Below are 27,154 nucleotides of genomic sequence, written 5' to 3'. Positions count from 1 at the left end.
TGAATAATGCAACTAGCGATTAGATATGTGTTCTTTTGGAGTAACGACTGAGACTGTTTTTTGTTTATTCAAACCGCATAAAATGAAGATGTTGCGTATACATAGATTTATTTCTTTTGTAATACTCCTATTTATATAATACATAAAAAAATTTATAATATATATTTTTAGATTAATGAATTTTTCTACTTGTATATACACGTTAACATACAAAATTTAATTTAAAAGATCCAATTCTTTTAGATGTTTGATATTCCTCCCCAATTTATTTTTAAGATTAAGAAAATGCAAAAATAAAATATTTAAAATAAACATTTATTTAGTACTTATTATAAAATTATCATAATTTATTTATTAAATATGCATTAGTCGATTTAATAGTTATACTTTAATTTAAATAAAAAAAACGAAGCAACGCGAGGGATTCGTACTAGTTTAATATAGTCATGGATCTCCATTTACTTCCAAATAGCAATAACTGAAGCTTTTCAGTATGATTTGATAAGTTTGGGAATATTTTTGTTGCTGGAAATAACATGGAGGGCTGGTTGTGCATGTTTTGTAAGTTTGGTATAATTTTGGTTGTTTTTGGTGAAAATATAAGTTTAGGAACCAAACAATTTAAGGGGCTAAACGGTATTTCTGCCTAATCTGTGAGTTTGACCCTCAAAGGCTGTTTTGTATATATTTTGGTTAAATATATGCTTTGCTTTGATTTCACAGTTTCCTCGAGTCTGTTATACTCCATATGAATTTTAAAAATGTTTTTACGAAAAATGGTATTTTGTTAATTTTCATATTTTGATGGATTTCGAAAAGATTATATTATTATTATTATGGATTTATGCAAATTAGATTTCTAAAAAAATAAGTCTTTTCTTGTTTTTGGAAAAATCGTTATTGTTTACCAGATTTCGGGCTCGAAACAGGAATTTCGGCCGAAACGAGCGTGCGACGCTCTTGATTTGGAAAATGAGTTTTTGAAAGTATGAAATATTTTATTTAAATATTTTACTCTCGAAAATGATTTTTATCGTGGAGCATAGCTAGAATTCAAATATTGTACGAAATTGCGGTTTATGTGTTTTTTGGTGTTTTTGAATTATTTTTTGTTTGCTTGTCTTGTGTTTGATTCAGAAGTCTTTGGAGTTAGGATATTTATATTTCCATATTTTTATTTGAGTTTTTGATAGACCAGTCGACGTCCCGTGATGTGGAGTCAGATCGAAATTGACATGGAGCTGACATAGGAGTTTACGCAGTGTTTGATTGAGGGATAACAAACAGTGAGTTGATACCTTATATTTACATATTTAAGTAATTAAAATGCTAAATATTTTTTTAATTGGGTTTGATAACAATATTTTAATATCTTTATGGCAACAATAGAACGTGCTTTCCTATTAGGCGGCAATAGAATTGTGTGCACACCAGGTAAATTGATTTGATTAGATATGGATTTATATATGCGTATTGATCGATATGGATTATAGCAATAGTACTCAGTAGATTAAATTCTCGGGATATACGCAAGCGACTAACTCGGTAGATTAAATTCTCGGAAGTCACACCTTGTTGATAAAGTGAAGTAGGTGACTAACTCAGTAGATTAAATTCTCGAGAGTCACATCTCGTTGGTATCATAGAATGAATGTGGATTAAGGGATCGATCGGTGACGTGTCTTAGTGGTTTAATTTCTTGGGAGTCACGATCATTTTGTTGTTGATATTTTGGAAATATCATGATTTTTAAGGTTTAGGGTTTCATATAGTTCCGTAACAATCATATTAAATATTTTCCAAACATTTTCTCGTTAACTTAATATTTAAATATATTTATATTAACTCACTCATATTTTTTTAACCCGTGGATTTTAACATTTTCAGGTGTTTTCTTCATGGCGTGGTACTTCTGATGTTTTATTTCTCGGAAGAGTTCTAAATAATGTCGTAGAACTTTTATATTCTAGAACTGCAGTAATTATTTTTTATTGGTTTTTTCGCTGTGTTTTCCTCAAAGTTTGTCTGAGTAGGCCAATTTGTATAACCGTATATGACGTTGTATCATTTGTGGCATGCTCATGTATGATTATAATGTTTGAATTGTTTGGCATGATATAGTTTCCATTTTGCATGATTTTCTATTTATTATTTATGTCATGCTCGATCTAAGAGTGGAGTCTCGGTTTCTACCGAGGATTGTAGAATGTATGATTTATCATATGTTTTATCTTTTTATGAGGCTTGCGGGTTCCGAAGCAACCACTCCCGTTTCCTAGCGTCAGTCTCGATGCCAAGAAATTCGAGTCGAGACATTGCCGTCATCTGAAAATCCCTTTGTTACATCTGTAAAACGAGATGGGGTTCACCAAGCTTTTGTTATCGAGCTCATTGATAAGAGTAGGAATTGGGATATTCCCCTTAATACTTTAATATTTAATCATAGAGATAGAGATTTAATTCTCCAAGTCCCTCTCTGTAGAAGTGGTGCTTCATATTTATGGATATGGGGAAAGAATTGGGGTGGAGTGTTTACTGTTAAAAGTGCTTATCCTCAAGCCTTTCAAATAAATCACCTTGTAACCTCTGTTGAATTAGGTATGAAGTGGAATTTTTTTTGGAAACTTATAAATTCTTCTAAGGTTAAAAATTGTCCATGGAGAGCTCTATCCGGTAGCCTGCCAACCATGAACTCCAACATCATGCAGTTTTGGACTGTGGAATCATATTAACCCAACAGACATAGTCTGAAAATCCATATACTTTGTTTGTCAATGGAAAGCTGCTAGAATTCTTAAAACAAGTCCAGCTTCTGTGTGTAATGATTAAACTGGAAATACATAGGTTAAGACAAATTTAGGTTCTTTTACTTGTAATGCTAATGTAGTTGTTGCGTATGGAAATGATTTTAGTGCTCTTAGTTTTTTGACTGGAGATCACAATGGTCTTTGTATAGCAGCTAGGTATATAGGATTAATAAAAAGCTTAGATTCGAGAGTGGCAGAAGTAATTGGTTTTAAAAGTCTTTAGGTTTAGGTTAAAACCCTTTCATTTTACTTTAAAAGCATTCATTTATAAACGCTTACGGTCGACGAAACTACGTCAAACCAATTGGGAAGAAGCCCCCAAAATACCCCTATCCTCCTTGGCGTCGGACTTGCTGTGCATGGCACAGCTGGTAGCTGCACGTTTGCGCAGCAACAATGTTGCACGGTCGTGCAGAAACCATGCTGCATGTTCGTGCCGCTAATCTGCTGCATGTTCGTGCAACCGAGTTTCCAGCCCTGAAAACTCGATTTTCGGGACATTTCCGACGTGCTCGGAACGCCCGGAACCCCGCAAATGTGTAATCTAACATCCTAATTCACACAAACATAATCCAGTCACAATTCGGACGTTTAAATCGATCGTTCGGATCGATCACCGTTTATAAATGAATATATATTCGAAATTTAACAAAATAAACAAATATATATATTCGAAATTTAACAAAATAAACATTTAATACAAGATTAATACTTTTAGTAATCGAGTAATTCGTCAAAGAAATGAAGTTAGAATTGAGAAACAGATGAATTAATTAAATCCCCAGCTTCTCGCATGAACTGAGAGCAAAGCAGCTCAATTTATTCTTCTTTCAGAAAGAAATGGTTTCTGTAACCATTTGATTCAAACAAATCTCGTATATAGGTTACGGTTAGAGTGCTCTTTAGTATTAGATCAATCATGTATTTTAAACAAATTTCTTCATTAACCATCCGTAGCTCAAACGAAAACGACTTCCGAATTTTGTGATACTTTATCCAAAAATCCAATAAAATATTAAACGTATAAAAATATAATTTTATTCGCATCTGACTTATATTTTATTTTTAATAAATTATTTTGAATTTATTAGGTCTATATTGACCGTACTTAATAAAATTTCTAATTCTAAATTTTATCAAATTTTCATGATAACCTTTTTAAATTATTTCGCGAATATTGGCACAAAAAATATTGGTTCGGAACTTATGAATTATTTTGCACCTAATTCATAAGATTGTGTTATTCCCGCTAACTCTTTATATATTAAAATTTAAATATTCCAAATTTAAATTTGAACTTCTAATATCGTTATAATTATTTTGGGGCATTTATAAATTAAATTTATTTTTAAATTTAATTTACATCCTTCCAATTTTAAAAATTATACTCCGAATTATATTTAATAACTTAAAATTTTACGGCCTTTATGGGCTCCGCGGATCCGCTTCGCGAAGGATAATCAAAATAAGACATTCTCAGCTTTAGACCTTGATTGGCATATGATCATAAATAAAAACAAAAGCAAGAGTTATTTTAGTCTTTTAACACATTTGTGACAGTAAAAACGGTTAAAACATTTTGCTGATATATTTAAAAAAAAAATTAAAACACTAACATGATTAAAATAAAATTTCGGACACCAAAAATAAAATAAATTTTTCTTCAAACGTATACTTCATTTGTCCCGTAATATAAAAAAATTGTCACTTTTGATTTTTAAAAAGAGTTACCATAAATAATGTTAGTTAAAATAAAAATATTAGATGCAATCATTTCATGATGATCTACTTTTAAAATATTTAAAAAATATTGCAAAATTATCAAACTAATTATAATTGATAAAAAAAATTCTTGTGGAAGTATCACTTTTTTTATTTGAAACAAACAGAACTTAGATTGCATTATATAGATGTCATTTACAAATCTCACCACCAAACTATAACTCAAATGGTATAACCTCTGGACAATTAAAAAGCACAAAAACTATGACAAAGTTGCGTGTCCTGTTTCGAAAACTCATAAAAAATATTTCCGGCCGTTTCCGTAAATTAAAAAAATCAAATAGTTGTAAAAAAATTTAAAAACCTTCTCCACATATAATTTTTTTAATCAATTATCGATAATTTTTATTATTAACATTATCTACAATAAAATTTATCTTAGTATTTTTACTGGGTTTAATTTTATTTGATTTATTTTACTAATCGACATAAATATATAAATAAAATTTAATATGTATAGCATTTTATAATTCCTAATATCATAAATATATTTTTATATTTTTATTATTTACATATTTTCTCCACATACTATATCCTCCATTTTAGAAAAATATTATTTTTCCGTATTCATTTTATGTCGTTTCCGTGATACCTAGCTGGACGGTAAGCTGCTCGCGAAAATCAGAGATCTCACATAAGTGGGATTAGCAATCACAAGTTTTGCTCCAATGGCAACAATAAGCTTACCAGCGAGCCTCCATGAACCATTAATCTTCTCTTCTTTAAAGACACTGCCGTATTAATTGTAAATGACATTAATATTTCGAAATTTAATTAATTAATTAGTTATTTTCAAATAAACTCTAATTAGTTAATCGACATGTTATATTATCATTAATATCTAACAAATTAATTAAAACTAAAATCTAACTTCCTTGGAAAGACAGTAAATAGATTAAATAATGGTTTTAACTATTTTTATAACTAATGAGTTATAACTCAAATGGTATCAATGTTGACACCAAACTAATAGATCGTGGATTGAATTGCTTCCACAAGTATTTTATTTTCAATTATCAAAAAAAAAAAACTTTTTTTGTATGATTAACATTATAAAAAAATACTGTATATAATTTTAAATCTACACTATTTTCTCAGCCCAATTTGTAGATAAATTTAGTTTAGAAGCCACACCATTAAAAGACACTCTTTTCACTAATAATTTACACTAGAGTTGATGTCAAACAACACGATGATATATAATTCTCTAATCCCAAGTCATACCTAATATAAGCAAGTTACTTATTGGATTGGATTTATAAAATGCATTGTTTCCTCTGCTTCCATTAAAATTAGGAAAGAACATCTCAATAAATAAATAAAACAAAAACTATATATAAAACTGAATATTTTCCAAAATTGAAAAACAATAAACCACAAAACCATATAAATTATGTCTTAAGCTTCATACTAACTACAAAAACAAGAACAAAATCTATTCTATTAAAGAGCATAAAATGAAACTAAAGAAACAAGCTAAAGAAACACAAACTTAGAAGGATAATTGATGAAAATGGTGCAATTTCAGTAATTGCACCATTTTTCTTTGTGTTATTATTATTATCATCGGTCCCATTTGGTGCAGACTGACTGGGTGCTGGGCTTTGAACTTCAACTTCCAACACTTTGATGATCATCTTCTGCCCTCTCTCGCAGTGTCCCTTAACTCCGCTAATGAAATAGAACAAACCAGCTCGGTCTAACACGAACGTGGTATCGCCATTGTTGGAGAAGAATACGGGATGTGTCGGTTTGCAATTTTTATACTCTTCTTCCGACACTACCATTACTGAATCCTTCTCGTACTTGAAATCTGAAAAAAAAAAACAAATCATATTAAATTACGCGATAAAAAAAATATTAAAATACGCGAGATTAAAAATAAGATAAATATAGAGACGACGAGAAAAATAAGATAAATAAAGAGCGGAAAGTACTGACGGAGAGTGTCATTGACTTTGAATCTGTTTCTTGAGGCCCAAGTATTGAACATGGGAGCATCTTTCTTAGGAAGACCCCAGCCATTGTACTCACCTCCAACAGTTAATTGAGTAGAAATTACAAAAGGGAGGAGAAATGAAGAGAAAATAATGAAAAACAGAAAAAAATTGCATGAACCCATTGAGTTTTGTAGTTGTTGCTTAAGTGAAAATTAATGAGTTGATTAAATTATAAATAGGGGTTTAGAAGATAATGATAGTATGATTTTTAGGAGGTACGTGGAGATTTGTAGGTAACGGTAGGGTTTTATTTTGTTTGACTTGGTGTTAAACGTTTAGATTTTAACTGGAAAATATCATTGAATTAAACTAAGCTGTTGAGTAAAATAAGGTGAAAGCTAGCATATTATTATGGGAAATTCTATTATGAATATTGACATGTTGTGGAAGGAAATTTTAAATCCGGGAATCATGATTTTAATTTTTATAATTGGGAAGGAAAAAGCACTTGTGGAAGGATTTGAACTCACGACTTAATAGTTTGCTGCTTAGCGCTTATAACATTTGAGTCTTGAGATATAATTCATTGGTACCGTAAATCATCTTTACAGATTACAAATTTATCTAATTATAGTAATTTGTGGCTAAATAAAATTCTTATTTGATAATTATTTTAAGCCATTATCTTTTAAATTGGGATAAAATTTTCCAAAATTGAAAAGTTTAGTTAAATTTTTTATAGAAAACAAAAAAAAAGTTTTTTGGTACTATTAATCTTTATTTTTAGGCAAAACGCATATTTACATTCTTATGCATGTCATATTTTTAACATTGGATCATTGCTTTTTTTATTTCTCAACATTGAATGTGTTAATAGTGTCAAATTAGATAACAAAATACTTATAAAATTAAAATATAATTGACGAGATAAAAAATTTAAAATGGACATATTTAAAATGAGCGAGTGATTGATATTTTTAAAAAATTTAATTAAAATTGATGACATTATATTTATTTTTGAGTGATTAACCCTTTTATATTGTCCTAATATTTTATTAGTACTAGTGTCGCTTTACGTGTTTCACACGTGGCTCGTAGTGTGACTCGTCAAAATATTATATTTATATTTAATTGATGATTATTTTTATACTTATAAATTATATTTAAGTATAAATTATTTAATATTAATTAAATATTAAAATAGTAGTTAATTAGGAGTAGTCTATCTTATTTATATAGAATATAAATAAAAAATATTGAATAATAATTAAATTATTAATTTATTAGAAGTAATTTTTCTTAATTAGAATTATAGATGATTAAATAATAAATAAAATAACAATTATTAAATATTAAAGTAGTCAATTTTAGCTAGTATTTTAAAATATTTTTAAAATATTTTTAATAGAAAGAAAAAAATACAATGTCTATTTTAATGTCCTCATAATTTATTGTTTTGATGAATATGTCCTTTTAAAATTTAATAGTGATATATTAAATAAAAGAAATAGACAATGTGATTAATATTAATTTGGTTTGTATGATACCTTTATCCTTTTTTGAATTATGTTCTATTTCATGTAAAACGTATAAAATTCTGATTAATAATTTATCATGTACACTTTTTAATATATAGCAATCAATTTATAGGTCTAATTCGTTTATTCTCAATAAAAAATAAATGGTCCAATTCATTTTTATATGTTTATTAGTTGTATTAATACTTGCTTGCAGGAGCATCTTTAAAATTATTTCATAGGTTTAATATGCATAAAAGACTCTCACGGAGTTGTGGCTATGTTTCTAGTGGTTATATTTTTAGTATCCAAATTGAACTCTAATTGTACATTATCTATATTAATTTATTAGAAAATTAGATAAAGACTATAAAACCTTCAATTAACTAATCAATTAGTAATAATTTATAAAGGGCTATTTACCCCATCCGTGCTTTTATATATAGTATAGATATATGCTGTAAATTAGTAATTGGATTTCGAATTTGCTTTAGACTCATAAAAAGGAAGAGTAGAGGAATAATATTAATATTTCCGGTGGAGATTTTCCCATTCCAGCTAATGATAACCGCACACTAATATATCTTTCAAGTAACATATTTAAAATATAAAATATATGGTATCTATGCAGCTTTTTTTGTTAACTTTCCTTTTTACTGTAATAGTAGCCTATTGTTTTTGGAGAAATTCTAAACTCAGTCTACCACATCATTCATGTACTAATCTAATCATATCATAACATCTCATTAAAATGAGGGTATTTTTGTAATTTTGTTTGTTATTTGCATACACTTTTAAATAATGATATTATAAAAATATTCTCATTTTATTAAGGTGTTATGATATGATTGGTTTAGTCTACGGATGACGTGGTGGACTGCATCTACCTAAAAATTTCTTATTACTTTTAATTTGCTAACTTCATTTTTTTTTATCGGAATTTGCTAACTTCATAAATGCGAATTTAAAATATTTAATTTATTTATATCTATACTATATATAAAAGCACGGATGGGGGGGGGGGACAGGCACATTTACCTAATAACCCTTTCTAATTAATTATAATGTGTTTGTTAAGAAACCAATGACTTTAACTTAATTAAAAACACTAAATATTAGTTTAGATTTAATAATGGTATTTTATTGGTATTTTATTTAAATAGAAATACCAAATACATCGAAATTTTCTTTCTGAATATGAGCAATCTATATTTGACTAAGGTGGTATGCTTATTCATTAAGGAAACAACGATTTTCACTTAAATAGAAACACTAAATAACATATAATAGTATATTAATTTATATTTAACAACTGTAACCTATATGGAAACAGTAAATCACGTATAACATGAATTCATATAAACTATTTTCTAAGTGAATCCCGACACCAGTAATTATTATTGGAGTAGAGTCCTAATTAGAACACTATTGTTTAATATGATAATTAATATGGATTTAATTTTATGAATTTAACTTTTTTTTTCAACTAAAATATTTGGTCTAATTAAACAAATTACTATTTAATATTTTAACTTATCAATTTTTGGACTCTTAAAAATAAGAATCCAAATCCGATTAGGAATATTATTAAGAGAATAGAAGTTAAATCTAAATTAAAACTCTTAATATGGATTTAATTTTATGAATTTAACTTTTTTCAACTAAAATATTTGGTCTAATTAAACAAATTACTATTTAATATTATAACTTATCAATTTTTGGACTCTTAAAAATAAGAATCCAAATCCGATTAGGAATATTATTAAGAGAATAGAAGTTAAATCTAAATTAAAACTCTTAATAGAATTAGGTTAATTTTATATTATATATAAAATGCTTCAGCTACATATTTCATTAACTATTTTGTATAATTGTATTCTTTTTCATCTATTGCATCGATAATACAATGTCGTCGTCTTCCGTTGACATTACGGCGTTGTCTTCAGTTGATACACCGTCGTCTTCTCCAATTAACAGTGAGAGTAAATATTTGTATCTTTTTCTATTTATAATTTTTTTAATTTATAATAAAAGTGATGGATTATATATATAACATTTTTTGACTAGATAGAACAAATAAGGATTAACCAACTTTCTCAAATTTGCTAACTAATTCATTATTAACGTTAATCTAATTTACTACTGTATAGGCTTTTGATAATCTTAGTAGATGATTTTTGTAATGGAAAATGCTTTATAACCCAACACTTTGTACCAACTTCTTTAACCCACCTTACGTGGCAAAATTTCATTCGTCTAATCCCCACCCAAAAGTGTATATCTCAAAAAAATAGAATTTAATCAATCTACTATTTGATTGCCACGTCAGGCGGTATAAAAAGGTGGGTTAAAAATGTTGGATTATATCGCATTACTCTTTTGTAATAGACGTATATAAAGGAATTATGGTAAGACTCAAGAGTACTTTCAAGGAACCCATTTTCAGTTTAACAATTTAGCAAAATCCTTTTTAATTACTTATAACTATTTAATTAGTAAAAATTAAAATTTCAAAAATTAAACACATCATTCTATTATTTGAAACGCTAATTAAAAGTGTTACGCACCATGCCAGGTGCGCGACGCGGGTCGGATCCGGATTAGTTAGGGTGAAACTCTGGAAACCGGATGGGCTTACCAAAAAAAAATAAAAAATAAATTATATATAAATAAATATTACTGATAGCAATTAATTTAAAAAATTAAAGTATTGTATTTATTTATAACAAAAAAATTAACTAATTTGACATTGATTATAAATAAAATAAATTAATATAATTATAACAAATTTAATGAATAATTAAATTGACGAGTTACGTTACGAGCCACGTGCGTAGCACGTAATGCAAAACTAGTTATATATAAAAGCACGGATGGGATGGGGGACATACAAATTTACCGAATAATCCTTTTCAGTTTATTACTAAATAAAGGTTTTATAGTCATTAATTAATTAGTTATTTAATTAATCACTATTGTAATTAAAGTCCTAATTAAAGTGGTAATTTCCTGAAATACATGTTTTGATAACTTATTTACACTTTTACCTTCCAAGTTTTGATTTTTCTTTTTTACCTTTTTTATTTATGAAAAATACCTTTTTTTATTTATGAAAAATACCTTTTTATTTTTTTAATTTCAAAAATACCTGTTTATTTTTTTAATTTCAAAAATACCTTTTTTCGGGTTCTAATTTCGGTTTTTGGTTTTTTCGGTTCGGTCGATCGAACCGACCGACAATTTTTTATATAGTGTAAGATTAGTGTATATATAGTGTTAATTTTTATTTTTTATAGATTTTTTTTCTGGAATTTTTTTTATTTTTTATAGTGTAACAGTAGTGTATATATAGTGTTTTTGTGGTGTTTAGATAGTGTAAGATTAGTGTATAAGTAGTGTATATATAGTGTATAAATAGTGTATATATAATATATAATTAGTGTATTTATGGCATTTTATAATTTTTTTTGTGGTTTACACCATGAAATACTGCAAATACACCATAAACACTGTAAATACACCATAAACACTGCAAATGCACCATAAATATACTAAAAACGACAGAAATACACTATAAATACACCAAAAATACATTAAAACGTAAATATATTATAAAATTACTACAAAATGCACCATAAATCAATTTTTTCTTTATAAAATCAGTAGTAATAAACAAATCTATGAATAAGATAAGACAAAATAAATAATTATATGAATAATATAACAATTTTATAAACAAAAAATTATAGATCTACAATAATTTATTTACAAAATATTTAAATCATTACAAAAAACTTAAAAAATTACACAAATCTAAAAACGAGTCGAGAAATCCATAATGCGAACGGAAGAGACGAACGGACTAGCGCGAACAGAAAAGACGAACGGAAAAACGACCGGAAACGACGAAAAATTCATCGGAAGTAGACGAACGGAAGCGCGACCGGAAAGACGAACGGAAAAGTAATCGGAGGAGATAAACTGAAAATCAAATGAAAAAGAAGAAGAAAAGAAGAGAGAAGAAGAGAAAAAAGAGAGAAAAAAAGGTGGATATGTAAAAGTTTAACCTAAAATGAATTAAGATTTCTTTATATAGTGGATATTTTTGTTAAATAATTTAGCTTATTAGGTAACGTAGGATAAAAGGAAAAGATAGGGCAAAATGATGTAAATACTTTATCCAAAATAGATATTTGAAAAATAATCCCATTTAAATAGGTAGCTAAATTATCTCCAATTTAGTTTTTATCATGTAAAAAGTTAACTAAATTGTCTCCAAATTAGTAGGAATACCTATCTTTTAGTTTGATTTAACTACGAAATTAAAATACTGTATTTGGTTAATATATTATTATTTAAATTTCTATCTTATTATTTTTAAAGATATTATTAATAAAATTAAGTTAATTATTTAATTATGGTTATTATAAAATCAGAAGAAGAATAAATTCAGTATGGAAAAAAAATTAATAACCAAATATATTATATTTACTTTTACAAAAATTCTTAACTAATTTAATATTAATTATAAATAAAAAATTGATATAATTATAATAAATTTACTAATATACATTGACGAGTTATGTTACGAGTCACGTGCATAGCACGTAATGCGAAACTAGTATTAAAAAATTGCATATTATTAGTGCTACTTAAAATCATTATTAATTCTTTTTTTTGGGTGTTTAAAGTCCCGTTATAAATTCATTGGTTTACTTTTCCAAAAAAAAAATTCTAAGGAATAATATGCTTTTTCTGAACTATTTTAAAATAATTGGATGAATTTTAATTCACAATTAAAATCAACAAATGCTTTTCTAATAATTATATTTTGATATTACTCTATATCAAATGGCTTGGTTTTTCTCAGCTAAATTGTAAAAAAAAAATATACCAAAGCCCCATAAAAAAGGAGTGTTAATGAGGTTAAAGAAAACTGATAAAATCTGGGATCAAGGTTCAGTTAAAGGGCAAATTAGTCTATCTATATTAATTTGAAGTGCGGTAATTATGCATATCATTTTAGTAGATCTAATCTTCATTTCAGACAACCATATTGATTTAAACCGGTAAAACATATTTTTAAACTCTATTACCTTATCGATTGTCATGCTAGAAGCTACTTCAAAAAATATACGTATTAAAATATCATTTGATGTGCAATATATTCTGAATATATATTTTAACAGGTTATCATATCAATTTAATTAGATAAAAAAAGAGTAAGATATTTTTTAAGAACAAAAATTATAACAGATTATTATATCAATTTAATTAGATCAAAAAAGAATAAGATATTTTCAAGTGAAATAAAAATTAAAAAAATGGCATCAAAAAATAACTTATCATATTGTTTGATCCTTAAATTTGTACTTATATATTTATCTAACTCTTTATGTTTTAGTTCAACTTTTTTGACATCCCAACCTGTAAACTTTATTTACTTAACATCTGAAATTGTCGTTTTATAATTGCTTGACTCTTCTTTTCTAGCTGAAACAAACGTTTGGTTCAAATTAAAAAAGACACGTCAATATATCTTGCCTCTTGAAATTGAACTGATGTGTTATACAGTTAAAGTATTTTTTTGATCCCTGAACTTAGACATTTTACTCATTTGGCCTCATCTTTCAGTTTAATCTCTTTGACATTCCAATTTTAATGTTTTATATAATATAGTTTGTTATTAAGAAAACTAATCCTCTACTCTATATATAATTAGTAAATTTTTAATTTTTAAAATAAATTATTTTTAAAATTTTGAAAAATTAACCTTTTTACCATTTCAAAAAAGAAAAAAACATTATATCAAAATTATAAAATACAGAAAAATCAAAAATCTTATAAATTTTAATTTCATTTTCATTTTCATATATAAAAAATTAAAATCAACTTTAAAAATAAAACACTTGACGTATAATTCTTAAACTACAAATAGAAATATCTTGTCAATCGTGTTTTCATTAAAATGAATTTGATTTTAATGTTTTTTTATACTCATGGGTTTTTTGTTAAAAAAATTATAAGTTTTTTTTTTAAATGAGTATTTTTCTTTCACCAATTCGACTTTTCTATCTTCCATTTTAATCCATTTCATCCTTCTGGCAGCTCAATAGTATTTTTTTCCATGTATGTCATTTACATTTTTATAGATTAAACAAGCAAAATTTATAAGTTGAGATGTCAAAAAGTTTAATGAAACTGAAAAATTAGAGGTGATGAATGGGTATAAATTCAGAAGTCAAAAAACATATTAAGCCTAATAAATAAATAAATTTAAATCAAAGTATTAATTTAAATTAGATATCATAGCTAGAGCCTAGAGTTTAAGCACCACTCAATTTTTTTTTTTGATGAATCCACTCAAATATTTTTAACCCATTGTTTATAATAATATGACTGATTGCTATTTACTTATTTAGCTCTTTTGCGAATAATTACAGTCCAATAATTAAGGTCACTTTCTGTAAATAGATAATATAGTGCCAACATTGGAACTAGACTACATGTATGCATATATTAATTAGAGTTTTACATGCTCAACAACTATAAAAACACCACAAGAAACTCAATTTAGAGACAAGAAGAGAGGCAATTAGCAAATTATAATCTCGATTAGTAGCAAATACATTACTATGGAGAGAAAAACTGTCATTTATGTTGTTATGTGTGGTGATTAGTGGGATGCTTGTTGAGCAATCCAACGGCTTTAAATTATTTCGCCATGGCTTCAAGAAATGCATGAAGAAATGTTTATTCTTATGTGTCCTTCCGCCATGGACACCGGCCTGCCCCGGTTTATGCTTTGGTAAGTGCATCATTAACCCAGCTGCAATTGGCCCGCAAAGCACCCACCAGTTTTGCACCGCTGGCTGCGCCACCTCCGAGTGCTCCGGTCTCATCTCTGCAGACAATTATCGTAAGTGTCTCAATAATTTACTATCAATGAACTAAAACTCAAATAATATGTGCGCCGGTTAATTTTTTTTTACAGATTCTCAAAATTATTGAAAAAAATGGTACGAGAGGCGCATTTTTATTATTAGTGACCATTGGATATTGTTAGTTCTATAATAATAAAAATTCACTCTCGTTAGTTCACTGGCCGATGGCTGTTTATCACTGATTATGTTTTGCAGATTTGGATGAAGTTGAAGGATGTGTAGGTGGCTGTTCACAATCATGTGTGACTGGTTCTAATTGATTAGTCCGCATACATTGAACATGGTGTTCTTGGAATCAAGATTTCTATTGTAATTAAGATGTCTACTTTAGATTACTAAAGAAATAATAAGTGTATGTAGCACAATCGAAACTACTCAATTATATAGTTTTTAATAAAACGGTTTGATTTATATGTCCGTGGCATGAAACCCAATTAGTGATTACTTAGCTATGTAACAATGTTTCACTTAAATAATTATTATTCCAATAATCCAAGAATTGTCTTCTCTCAAATTTGATGTTTTATGTAAGTTGCATGAGTTTGATATGTTTATAAGACTAGTTTCGCATTACATGCTATGCACGTGGCTCGTAACGTAACTCCTCAATGAACATATTAGTAAATTTATTATAATTATATCAATTTTTTTATTTATAATTAATATTAAATTAGTTAAGAATTTTTGTAAATGTAAATATATTCGGTTATTAAATTTTTTTCCATACTGAATTTATTCTTCTTTTGGTTTTATAATAATCATAATTAAATAATTAATTTAATTTTATTAATAATATCTTTAAAAATAATAAGATAGAAATTTAAATAATAATATATTGACCAAATACAGTATATTAATTTTGTAGTTCAATCAAACTAAAAGATAGACATTCCTACTAATTTGGAGACAATTTAGTTATTGTTTACATATTAAAAACTAAATTGGAGATAATTTAGCTAACTATTCTAATTAGAACTTTAATTACAATAATGATTAATTAAATAACTAATTAGTTAATGACTTTAAAACATTTATTTAGTAGTAAACTGAAAAGGATTATTCAGTAAATTTGCCTGTCCCCCCCCATCCGTGCTTTTATATATAGTATAGATAGATAATAACTTTTTGAATTGAGGTTCCCTCACCTTCAAATAAACATGAGGGGTCATAGAGGCGGATCCACCTCTATACATGGACTCCATCTTTTTAAAAAGAAAATGAAATTTTACTTATATGTATAAAAAGTAAAAATAAACAATTGTATTTTAGTCTATAAATTTATCTTCTCAAAATCTAGTGAAGTTAGTCCATAAAGCCACTCTTTAAAATTGTAATATAGGCGGAACAAAAGAAAGGGAAGTAGAAGGGAAACCAGATGAATTTTCTTCAAATGAGGATGATGAAGCTGGTATGGAAACAAATGAAAGCACATCGGCGAAACCTGTTCAGCAGGTTCGCCGCGCACAATGAGTATTCTTTGTTGGAATGTCCAAGGTATGGGCTCACCTAGGACATTCAATTATTTGAGTGAAATTGTTCACAAATTTAAGCCCTTTGTTGTTTTTCTAATGGAGACTAGAATGAGTGTTGAGAAACTTGAAGTGTTGAGCAGGAAATTGAGTATGGAAGGTAGCTTTGGGGTCAGCTGTGAAGGTAAAAGTGGGGGATTGGGCTTGCTCTGGGCAGAAAAGGAAGATGTTTCTGTCTTAAGCTCGTCAAAGTTCTATATTGATTGTTTGGTGAAAAAAAACAATCGAGAGAGTTGGAGGTTTACTGGTTTCTATGGAAACCCAAATCAGTCTGAAAGGGTTCATTCTTGGACTCTGTTAAAGAGATTAAATTCTTTTTTCGATGGGCCATGGCTTTGTGGTGGTGATTTTAACGAAGTTTTGGATCACTCCGAGAAGCTAGGTGGTGTGAAAAAACCGGATTATCTAATTCAAAATTTCAAGGAAGCTTTGGAGGAGTGTGATTTGTTTGACGCAGGGGGCGTTGATAGTGGTTTTACGTGGTGGGGTAACAGAGGTTCAGGGATGGTGAAGGAACGGTTAGACAGATTTACTATGAACATGAGATGGAAATGTTGTTTTCCCGAGTTTTCAGTGATTCACCTGGAGTTTTGGGGGTCTGATCACAGACCTATATTGATGTTAAAAGAAAAAGCAAGTGGGGGAGTGAATCAGAAAAGGAGGAGAAATGGGAGATTTTTGTTTGAGGAGACTTGGACTACTAAGGAGGGGTTCAAAGAACAGGTTAGTAAGTCTTGGTCTTCTCATTTTGGAGATCAGAACCTTGATGATATGAGGAGGAAGTTGAGGAGATGTGCTGGAGACTTCAGTAGTTGGGGTAGAGAGGCGATTGGGGATTTGCAGAAGCAAATTAAGGAGAAGAAGAGTGAGTTAGCTGCTCTGTTGGATTCTAATCAAGTTGGAATTCCAATGGAAAAAATCAGAGAGGTGGATTTAATCCTTAAAGACCTGATGTGGAAGGAAGAAATTAAATGGAAACAGAGGTCGAGGGCAGATTGGTTAGCTCACGGTGACAAAAATACCAGGTATTTTCACAGGAAAGCCTCTCAAAGAAAGGCTAGAAACAAAATTGAGGGGCTGGAAGATCCTGGTGGTGTAAGAAAGGAAAAGCCAGAAGAAATTACAAAGATTGTGCTGGAATATTTTAAAAATCTTTTTGAATCTAGTATGCCTGAGAGAGAGGATATCCAGAAGGTGACTGATGTTGTGCAGGCTACGGTGAATTCAGAGATGAATGAGCTGCTGAGTAGGCCTTTTAAGGCAGAGGAGGTGGTGCAAGCGTTGAAAGATATGGGGCCTTCTAAAGCTCTTGGGCTGGATGGTTTTCCAGCAATGTTCTATCAAATATTCTGGGACATTATCGGGGCTGATATTACCCAGGTTTGTCTTAGAGCTTTGAATAATGTTGATGACTTGCATAGTGTGAATGAGACTGTGATAGCCCTGATTCCAAAAGTTAAAAAAGCTGGGAAAATTTCTGATTTTAGACCTATTAGTCTTTGCAATGTGATTTATAAGATTGTTTCTAAGGCTTTGGCTAATAGGTTTAGGAAGACTCTGAGTTGTGTTATTGATGAGGCTCAAACCGCTTTTGTTCCTGGTAGACAAATAGTGGACAGTGCATTAATAGGGTTTGAATGTGTTCATGTCATAAAAAACTCTAAGAAGAAGATAAATGGTCCTCTTGCCCTAAAATTAGATATGTCTAAGGCCTATGATAGGGTAGAGTGGTGTTTTATAGAAGAGATGATTGTTAAAATGGGCTTTTGTAGGAGCTGGGTGGATAAGATAATGATGTGTGTGAGTTCTGTTAAATTCTCTTTTCTTATTAATGGCTCTGTGGAAGGAGAAGTTGTTCCTAGGAGGGGGCTAAGACAGGGAGATCCATTATCTCCTTATTTGTTTTTGATTTGTGCTCAAGGTCTTTCCTGCATGATTAATAATGCTATAGAGAATAAGAAACTGCAGGGTTTAAGATTTGGGGAAAATGTTCATGTTTCTCACTTATTTTTTGCTGATGATAGTTTGCTTTTCTTTAGAGCAAATGTTGAGGAATGTAGGTGTTTGAAGATGTTGTTGCAAGATTATGGCAAGGCTTCTGGCCAAATGATAAATTTTGATAAATCTGCCTTGTGTTTTGGTAAAGGAACAGGAGACGATATTAAGAGTGAAATTCAAAGTATTTTACAGGTTACTGTTGTTAGGTGTCATGAGAGATACCTAGGTTTACCTTCTGCTATAGGTAGAAAGAAGAGAGATAGCTTTAGTTCTATAAAAGAGAGGATTTGGAGTAAGTTGCAAACTTGGAGAGGGAGTCTGTTTTCAAGTGGAGGTAAGGAAGTGTTAATTAAAGCTATTATACAATCCATTCCTACTTATTATATGAATGTTTTTAAGATTCCAAAAGGTTTGATTGTGGAGATAGAAAAATTATGTAACAAGTTCTGGTGGGGTAGTTCTGATAATAAGAAGAAGGTGCACTGGACCAGCTGGCAGTCTTTGTGTAAGCCTAAATGTAGAGGTGGGATGGGTTTTAAGGATTTAGAAAGCTTTAATAGGAGTCTTCTTGCGAAACAAAGTTGGAGGATTATCACCTGTCCTAACAACTTGCTGTCCAGAATTCTAAAATGCAGATATTTTAAAAATGGAGAATTCCTTGAAGCTACAGAGCCCAGATCTTCATCCTACACATGGAAGAGTATTTTATGGGGCAGGAAAGTGATAGAGGCAGGGTTGAGATGGCGAATAGGTAATGGAGAGGAGGTTAGTGTATATGTTGATAAATGGATTCCTCGTGAATTTACATTCAAAGTTTTGAGTAAACCTGTTCTGGGTTTAAATCTGAAAGTTAAAGAGTTGATTTTGGAGAATGGGGAGTGGAATAAAGATCTTTTACAGTCTGCTTTTAACAGAGAAGATGTTGATGCTATTCTGTGCATTCCCCTTCCTAGGACGAATCAGAAAGATAGGCTGAGATGGCATTTTGATAAGAAAGGTGTTTATAATGTTCGAAGTGGTTATAGATTAGCTGTTGAGATGAAGGAGAGTGGGGCTTCGTCCTCAGAGTCTGATGGTTTGTTGATGTGGTGGAAAAATCTTTGGAAATTACAAATTCCATTAAAAGTTAAAATTTTCATTTGGAGAGTGTATTTTGATTGGTTACCAGTTAGAACTTGCTTAATCAAACGAGGAATGAAGATTGATTCTTTATGTCCTTGTTGTGGTAAAAAACATGAGACTGTAACTCATGCTCTATGGTTTTGCTCGAGTGCTAAGGAAGTGTGGAGAGAGTGGGAGTCAGCAGGGAGGTTAAGAGTTAATGAAGCCTGGAATAGTAAAGATTTTATAATTTACTGTTTTAACAATCTGAGTAGGACTGATTTTGCCTTATTCTGTGTTATTATCTGGTCTGTGTGGACAAATAGGAACAAGATGTTGTTTGATCAGACTATGTTGGCTACAAATAATGTAGTAGATTGGGCTGTAAAGTATATTGAAGAGTTTGTAAATGAGAATAAGAGCAGGAAGATGGGATCTGTGTTGTTTGCAGGTAAACCAAAGGATGGAGATGGTCGGTGGATTCCTCCAAAAAGAGGGACTTACTGCGTACAGGTTGATGCTGGCTTTGATAAAAGGAAGAATTGTTTTGCTACTGGCGCTGTTATTCGAGATTGGGAAGGCAAAGTTCTTGTAGCAGGGCATACAAGGTACAATTGGTTGGCAGAAACTGAGGTGGGTGAAGCTATTGCTATTAGAAATGGCATTACATTGGCAAAGAGAGATAATTTAACTCCTTTTCGAGTCAATTCTGATTCAGAAGTCGTAGTGAAGTCTTTCAATAACAACGACAAGCTGTGTAATGATGTTAGTTTGGTAGCTGTAGACTGTTATTCTATGCTGGAAAATATTAACTGTTTGGGTTTCTTTCATGTTAACAGGAAAGCTAATCAAGTAGCTCATTTCCTAGCTAGTAAAGGTTTATGTCATTTTAGTGATGTCTGTACTTGGAGGGGTTATGTCCCCCAAGAGGTTCAACAATATGTATTGGCTGATCTTTCAGCTGTAAGCGTTTAATGATATTGTTTTGTTTCAAAAAAAAAAAAATTGTAATTAAGTTGGTGCATATTAGTTAAAAGGTCTAATGGTAAAAAAATCCAAATCTTTATGACTTGTTGCAATCTTATCTGAACTTTTTAGTTTTTGCAATAATATCCAATTGTATTTTTTTTGTTGCAATAATAACCAAATTAATGGCCGAACTTCTTGTTTTCAATTAAAATATTAGACTATTATTATTTTTTGATGTATAATAATATAGTAAAAGTCCCAAAAAATGGTAAAAAACTAAAAAAAATCACATAAAAAATGCAATTTGGCTATTATTGCAACAAAATAATGCAATTTGGATATTATTGCAAAAATTAAAAAGTTTAATATAATATTAAAACAATCCATTTCAGAAATGAGCAACTCACATTAGGAGGATATGTAAACAAGAATGCATTCTTCTCTTTCGAAGACTACATAGTTGCCACTGCCAGAGTCAAGGATTAAACATAATTCTAAATAGTATAAAATCGAATCCAACCGGTCATTTTCATCTAATGTAAAAATCAAGAGCAGTATGTGAAAAGTCAAAGTAATCCTCTTTTTTCATTCACATTACAATCAACCCCAACATTAAATTCACTGAAAACAAAATTGATCTAATCATAGTATATTTGATGAATAATCATGCTTAAAAAACGCTACAGCTGCCACATTAAGTTAAAAAGGCAAAAAAATGCAATTTTAAAGGAATTAAGATATAGCAAAATTTGTATGATTTTGCAAGAAAAAACATTATTTTTCCCCTAGCAAAACATTCATCTCAAAATTGCATAGCATTATGGTTAATTAAACTTTGTTTGACAATTTTAACCCCAATTCAACTAAAATAATATTTGTTTTTAAGCTCATAAACACTGATTATGAACCAATCAAACCTTAATTACGTAAACTGAATTTTTCTCCAATGTGAAACATTTTACGAATCAGATAAACAAGCCATAACGTTCAAAATAGAGCATCACGACACGCGAAAGCATTGACACATCTGTAAATCCTGATACAGTCATCCTAGCACAAAAAATACCGATAGATACACCATAACATTCTTTATTTTCCAGCTATAAGTAGGAATATTAGCGAGACGGTAGGTGAGATAATTATTTGCAAACCGGATAAGAGTTCCATTAAGTTGTCAGGATAGGAGGAAGGTAATCAGATTTGGTACCTAGAACACGAGCCTTAGTGTCGGGGAAAAACTCAGTTCCAGGAAGCTCCGTAACTTCTCCTTCACTAGTAACTCCAATTGGATACCTGAGCAAATGACCAGGTAGGTCATGTTCAAGCGACTCACTTGAATAAAGATCCCAATATTTGTCGGCCATCTGGTTCACCTTCGTCACACATTCCTCATTTTCTGGAGTAAGGAACGAATCGTCTAGCATGCCGAGGTGTTCATACCATAGTGCCATGCGGAATCCATGGATCTGACCACGTGCGGGCTGCCTGGTTGACAAATGATGTGGTTGGAAGGCTCCCATGGCTATTTCTGAGTCCCTGGCACCATCCATTGATCTCTGGTTGATGTTGGCAGACCCGATTATTATGTACTCATCATCAACTGCAAAAGCCAAAGTCAAATTAATGCACCACAGGACATTACACTTATGAAATTTTATTTGTGGCATTTGTATAAAATAACGCTAAAAAAATATTATCTGTTAAAAAAATAATAGCATTTATATTAATCCTCTTGTAGTAACTGACTAGTTGTACCTAATTATCTCTTTTCAGTGTGGTTTTACATAGTTGCAATTCCGAGATCACCAAGTAAGTTTAATGATGTATTATCTATTAGTTACAATTTGAGACAAAGCTGCCTCTAATTTGGTGCAGTAAGCATCATCTTGATCAAACATCCATGTTAAAATCCTTTTGTGGAAACTGCAACTAATTATTCAGGTAATTATATCAAAGTTTGGCATTGAATTATTACATACACATCACCAATTCACCGTATTGTAGTTTTATGTTTCACTAATTGTTTATGGTTATTTGTATGTGCCATCAGTTAAATAGTTTATAAGAATTATAAACTTCTGCAGCAAATGGGTATATTAAGAGAAAAAAAAGAGAAAAAAAAGCAGATAAAAGATTTAAAATTGACACCAATATAGCAAACTTGGATATATAATTATATTCCTTAATTACTTTCAGAAAACAAACTCTTAATCTATGTTCATAACCTTATAAGATATTTATAATGTTCTTTTTGTTTCACTAGTTGATCTCAATGAAGTAAAAGTATATGTCATTTATAATTATGGTCTATCATTAGCAGTATGGTTTGTTTTTTAATTTGATATAGTTATGTATTTTTTCCAGGTTATATATTATAAGCCGATTAATGATATGGAGGAGCATATTTTCATCCAAATTTAGAGCTTATTGAAAGTAAAATCAATGTCCTCCAATTATTATTGTAGTGTTAATTTTTAGTGTGTACAACGCATATTAGAATGACAGTGATGTGGTTCTTTTTATTTGAATATTTTGTAAATTATTTCAATATCAGAATGACTATTTATTACTTATTAGTATTAGATTATTTCTCAGTATTCTGATTATCTTACTTTATAATTAGAGAGCATAAATGTAAAAAATGGCATTTGTATTATTAAGGAATTTGCAGGTGCTAGTGTCAATTATATTTATTGTTTATGATTGTGTTTTACCTGCACTTTCAAATGCCACAATAATATACCTGAACTAACTTTTATGTAAAAAGGAATTATCTTTGCCGGCAGTTATAAATGCCATTATAGCATTCAATTTATAGTGGCATTTAAGTATAAATATACGGGCGCTTCAATTCAATGCCGTTATTGACTTCTAGGGACATTGGAACTAGCCAGTAAAACAAATAATGGCACTTATAAATGCCGCTAAAACCTATAAAAAATGCCATTAAATACCATGTCTGTTGTAAAGTTAAAAAGTTTAGAATCTTATAAGAAGCTGAAAATAACAAAAGTGAAGAGATCGTCAGAGTCACATACCAATCATCATCTTTGAATGAACGTAAATCATGAAGCGTCGGGCCTCCTGTGCTCTTATATAATCTGAATCAGCCTCTGGTTTCTGTGAAGGCTCATATTCACCGCTTTTCTTCACTTCGCGGTTAGCGAGGCAGAAAAATGTCAAGTAGTTCCGAGGATCCTCCGTGATGCCCTTGGCTTTAAGAGCCTGGATAATATCTTTATACATCATTTCCATGGTCCTCTTCTGCCAGTCTAATATAGCCTGAACTGATCCACTCTCTGGGATACCCTCTGGCCACATTGGTAGAACAACATAAACAGTGAACCTCTCCTCTGCCTCAATCTTGCTGACTATCTTAAGTGAAAGCTCCTTGGGAATTAGATGCAATGCATTAATATCCTCAACCTTAACACCGCCGTCAGGACTCCAGCCAAAGGAACTTCCAAGGAAATACTGATTTTCAATATATATGAAATCCTTTGCCCTTCGAATCGCATTGATATAAGAATCCTGAATACTCCTGTCAATGATATTATCCTTTCCACTGACAAGCCCAGCTCTGCAAGCATCTTCGGGTGTCTCGGGGAAACCAAATGCAGCCCCACCGTCAATTGACCTAAACAACTGGACGTTCCATATATCAAAATCATCAGCGTACATAACAGGAGATGGGGGAATAATAACATCTTCTAGTTCTCTCAGCTGAACAAGCAGATCTTTACCACCTTGTTTCCTCCATCTCTGCTCAAAATTAAACAATACATCCCAAGCAATAGGTCCTTCAAGTCTGGAGTGGATGTCATGCCAAGGTTCTCTTGGACCTCCTTTTTCGATTGAAGCACCAGGAAAGTTAGGCTGATGGAAATCATCATGGTGCGCTGTGTCCAGAGTTCTGAAAAGGGAATGGAATGCGGTGTCATATCTCCCATCACAAAGGTCAATACCCCCAACAAAACTAACAATTCTCCTTCTCTCAGAATCACCATTAGGCATTGGGCTGTCCACCACCACAATCTTCTGGTGATGAGTGAACATAGTAGAGATTTGTAGATCCTGAACAAAACTTCCACCATCATCAGGATTTCGGGGACACAGGACACAATGCACATCAGTATTCTGGAAGAAATTCTCAGTTTCCTCATCATGAGTGGCCATAAGTCCATCCTTTTTCAATAAATCAACAGAGGTTCTGTCATCCCACACCAGCATAAGAACCCTAACACCTTCGCTTGCCTTCTTCTTAAGCAGCTCACCAAGAGAGATATCTCCTCCTGGCTTTGGCCTCCTTGAGTCTCTTATCAAGGAGATTTCAGTATAAACAGACCAGCCAGTGATGTAGATCATATGTTTTGCATTGGTAATTGCATCAAAGATATCTTCCCAGCACCTCTGAGGCTCGTAAAATTTGCCCCCGGCAAGAGGAATCTTAGGAACAAATTTGTCTGGAATATGAGCATCTTGGTAGAGAGAAACCTTACATCCTTGTCTTTGTGAATAGAATGTATAAGGTACTCCAGGATATTTTGCACTCTTAATACCACGTCCCCAGTTACGGTCCTTGGTGACTTCGAAGTATTGCAGCTTCACACGGATTTTAGAACCACTTTGAATAGGGTTTTTGTCACCATCCAATATCTCAACCCACCTATCGATCTCTTCTCCATCTAGGAGATCTTCAACTGGCACATATGCTCTTCCAATCAAGGTTGCCCCAATAGGATTATCATCCTTGACAGTGAATATCACACTTGAAGCCTGATGAGCACAGTAAACATGAAAAGACTCATTCCACCTGGGTCTATTTTGTTCATTTTCAAGTATTCTAGTCCTCCCAACTCTGGCCTTCTCTAGGTCAACAGTTGCATAGAGTTTACTGACGCCTTTGCCAAAACCAACTGTCTCCTCGATGTTTTCCACAAGCTAAAACAGAAGTAACAAGGAGCAGGTTAATTCTATAATAACGGTTGACATATTTGTACATATACAGCTTCTAGAAAAAAGAGAAAACCGAAGAATTGACACTAAGACATTGAAATTGAGGCAAAATAAGACAGACATCCCTGTGCATGTCGACAAACGCAGGCCATAAAATTTCAACATAGACATCAATTACTGCAGTTTGCTGAACACAACACAATTTTTCCATAGTAATATACCTACAGTAAGGGAAGTTACTATAGAAAAGAGTGATCCGAAAAAATGTTTATGATAAATGTGCAATACATTTCTATGCAGATTTAAAAGGACTAAAAATTTCTCTCATCGTCCATTTCCTATTTTCTTTTCAATCCAATGAAAACAATATAAAATCTCCCTGCTGTGCATCATGTAGTAGCAAAATTTCCAAACAAATAAATCAAAAATTAAAATTTATTGAATTCCGCTCACAGGCACAGCCCCTACGATGAGAGATTAACAGAAACAATCACTTCCAAACAATTTTCTCCTATTTACCTAACAGCCAAACGAAACCTCAAGACAAGATATTAAACGCTTAGCAGATAATAAATAACAATCCCTATTCGGTGGTTAAAAACGTCTGAACCCTTCTTTATCCGAAAATACTCATCATCCAAAACAAAACAATATAAATGACGGAGACTGATACATCACATTCAAAAGCAGATCAAAGACTCCAATATTATATACTATCAAACAGTCTTCACCTTACTTCACATACAACACTAATTTTCTTATAATAAAAAAAAGATTCATTAACAACTCCAAATCTGGATATACCTTACGAAAGAAGCGGGGTCCGCCACCACCTTCGCCATGAAGCTGATCCACCTCATAGATTGTTACATGTAAAGTACCGTGCAGCAAAATCTGCGCCATTTCTCACCTTCGAAAATCTGTTAACGAACAATCAAAAACAGAAAAATATTAACTAATTTCGCGTGCGAAAACGACAGTGTATAATCCTAAAATAGATCAACACAAGTAGTAGATAATAAGATCACACTGTGAATTTCCTCTTATTCATTTTTCTTAAGCAATCAATCAAATTTTAAATCAAAAATTAAACCAAAAATTAGAGAATAATCACTTACTTTTGGATCAAGAAAAACAGAGATCTGAAAATGAGAGGCTCAAAATTCAACGGTGTGATCCGATCTTAGCTCCGTGTGAATTATTAAATCTGAAATGTGATTATTGAATGTGGATAGATAGAGAGACTAGGCGCTAATAAAAGCTAATGGCTGAAGCAGAGTGGGTCATATTTGACCATTTTAGGGACAAATATTTCTGTGATTTATCTTTTTCATCATTGCCGACAATACGTGTCAAACAGAGTAATTTTTTAGTGGATTCAAATGGCATAATTTTATGAAGAAAGGGTTAATGCTCCCCTGAATTTATAATTCGGGATCATCTAACACAATTTATATTTTTGTTGAGCAATTACCCCAAATTTTTTTATTTTTGAGTCAAATAATCCTATAATTATAGTTCTGAAACGCGTAAAATACAAATTGGAGGTGAGGAATGTAAAAAAATAATTAAATACTTTTCTAATTGTTGGATATAATTATCTTAAATCTA

General features: G+C 30.7%; 3 protein-coding genes across 3 annotated transcripts; 1 reads left to right on the top strand and 2 right to left on the bottom strand.

The window, feature by feature from the left end:
* Positions 1-5,948: 5,948 nt before the first annotated feature.
* Positions 5,949-6,746, bottom strand: LOC126688315 (early nodulin-like protein 21). The gene is made up of 2 exons (XM_050382967.1): positions 6,531-6,746; positions 5,949-6,402 (listed from the first exon to the last, which is right to left on the bottom strand). The coding sequence occupies exons 1-2, from the start codon at positions 6,709-6,711 to the stop codon at positions 6,053-6,055; spliced, it is 531 nt and encodes a 176-aa protein (XP_050238924.1). The 5' UTR covers positions 6,712-6,746; the 3' UTR covers positions 5,949-6,052.
* Positions 6,747-14,580: 7,834 nt separating this feature from the next.
* LOC126653760 (thionin-like protein 2) lies at positions 14,581-15,419 on the top strand. Its single transcript, XM_050347697.2, has 2 exons — positions 14,581-14,965; positions 15,186-15,419. The coding sequence occupies exons 1-2, from the start codon at positions 14,704-14,706 to the stop codon at positions 15,248-15,250; spliced, it is 327 nt and encodes a 108-aa protein (XP_050203654.1). The 5' UTR covers positions 14,581-14,703; the 3' UTR covers positions 15,251-15,419.
* Positions 15,420-21,487: 6,068 nt separating this feature from the next.
* On the bottom strand, positions 21,488-26,871 carry LOC126686050 (phospholipase D alpha 1). The gene is made up of 4 exons (XM_050380070.2): positions 26,662-26,871; positions 26,348-26,463; positions 23,626-25,528; positions 21,488-22,187 (listed from the first exon to the last, which is right to left on the bottom strand). Exons 2-4 carry the CDS (start codon positions 26,444-26,446, stop codon positions 21,754-21,756), a joined length of 2,436 nt encoding a protein of 811 aa, XP_050236027.1. The 5' UTR covers positions 26,447-26,463; positions 26,662-26,871; the 3' UTR covers positions 21,488-21,753.
* Between the last annotated feature and the right edge of the window lie 283 nt (positions 26,872-27,154).

This window comes from Mercurialis annua, linkage group LG6 (assembly GCF_937616625.2).
Source record: "Mercurialis annua linkage group LG6, ddMerAnnu1.2, whole genome shotgun sequence".
Classification (NCBI taxonomy): Eukaryota; Viridiplantae; Streptophyta; class Magnoliopsida; order Malpighiales; family Euphorbiaceae; genus Mercurialis; species Mercurialis annua.
This window is presented reverse-complemented; position numbering and strand designations above follow the sequence as displayed.

Bases quoted from the DNA above. Each gene is read 5' to 3' on its own strand.
- LOC126686050 (XM_050380070.2), bottom strand. From the start codon at position 26,446: ATGGCGCAGATTTTGCTGCACGGTACTTTACATGTAACAATCTATGAG. The intron at 25,529-26,347 runs GTATATCCAGAT...CTTCTGTTTTAG, and splicing joins GACCCCGCTTCTTTCGTAAG to CTTGTGGAAAACATCGAGGA. The intron at 22,188-23,625 runs GTATGTGACTCT...TGGCTTTTGCAG, and splicing joins TCATTCAAAGATGATGATTG to TTGATGATGAGTACATAATA.
- LOC126688315 (XM_050382967.1), bottom strand. From the start codon at position 6,711: ATGGGTTCATGCAATTTTTTTCTGTTTTTCATTATTTTCTCTTCATTT. The intron at 6,403-6,530 runs GTCAGTACTTTC...TTTTTTTTTCAG, and splicing joins CAAAGTCAATGACACTCTCC to ATTTCAAGTACGAGAAGGAT.
- LOC126653760 (XM_050347697.2), top strand. From the start codon at position 14,704: ATGTTGTTATGTGTGGTGATTAGTGGGATGCTTGTTGAGCAATCCAAC. The intron at 14,966-15,185 runs GTAAGTGTCTCA...TATGTTTTGCAG, and splicing joins CATCTCTGCAGACAATTATC to ATTTGGATGAAGTTGAAGGA.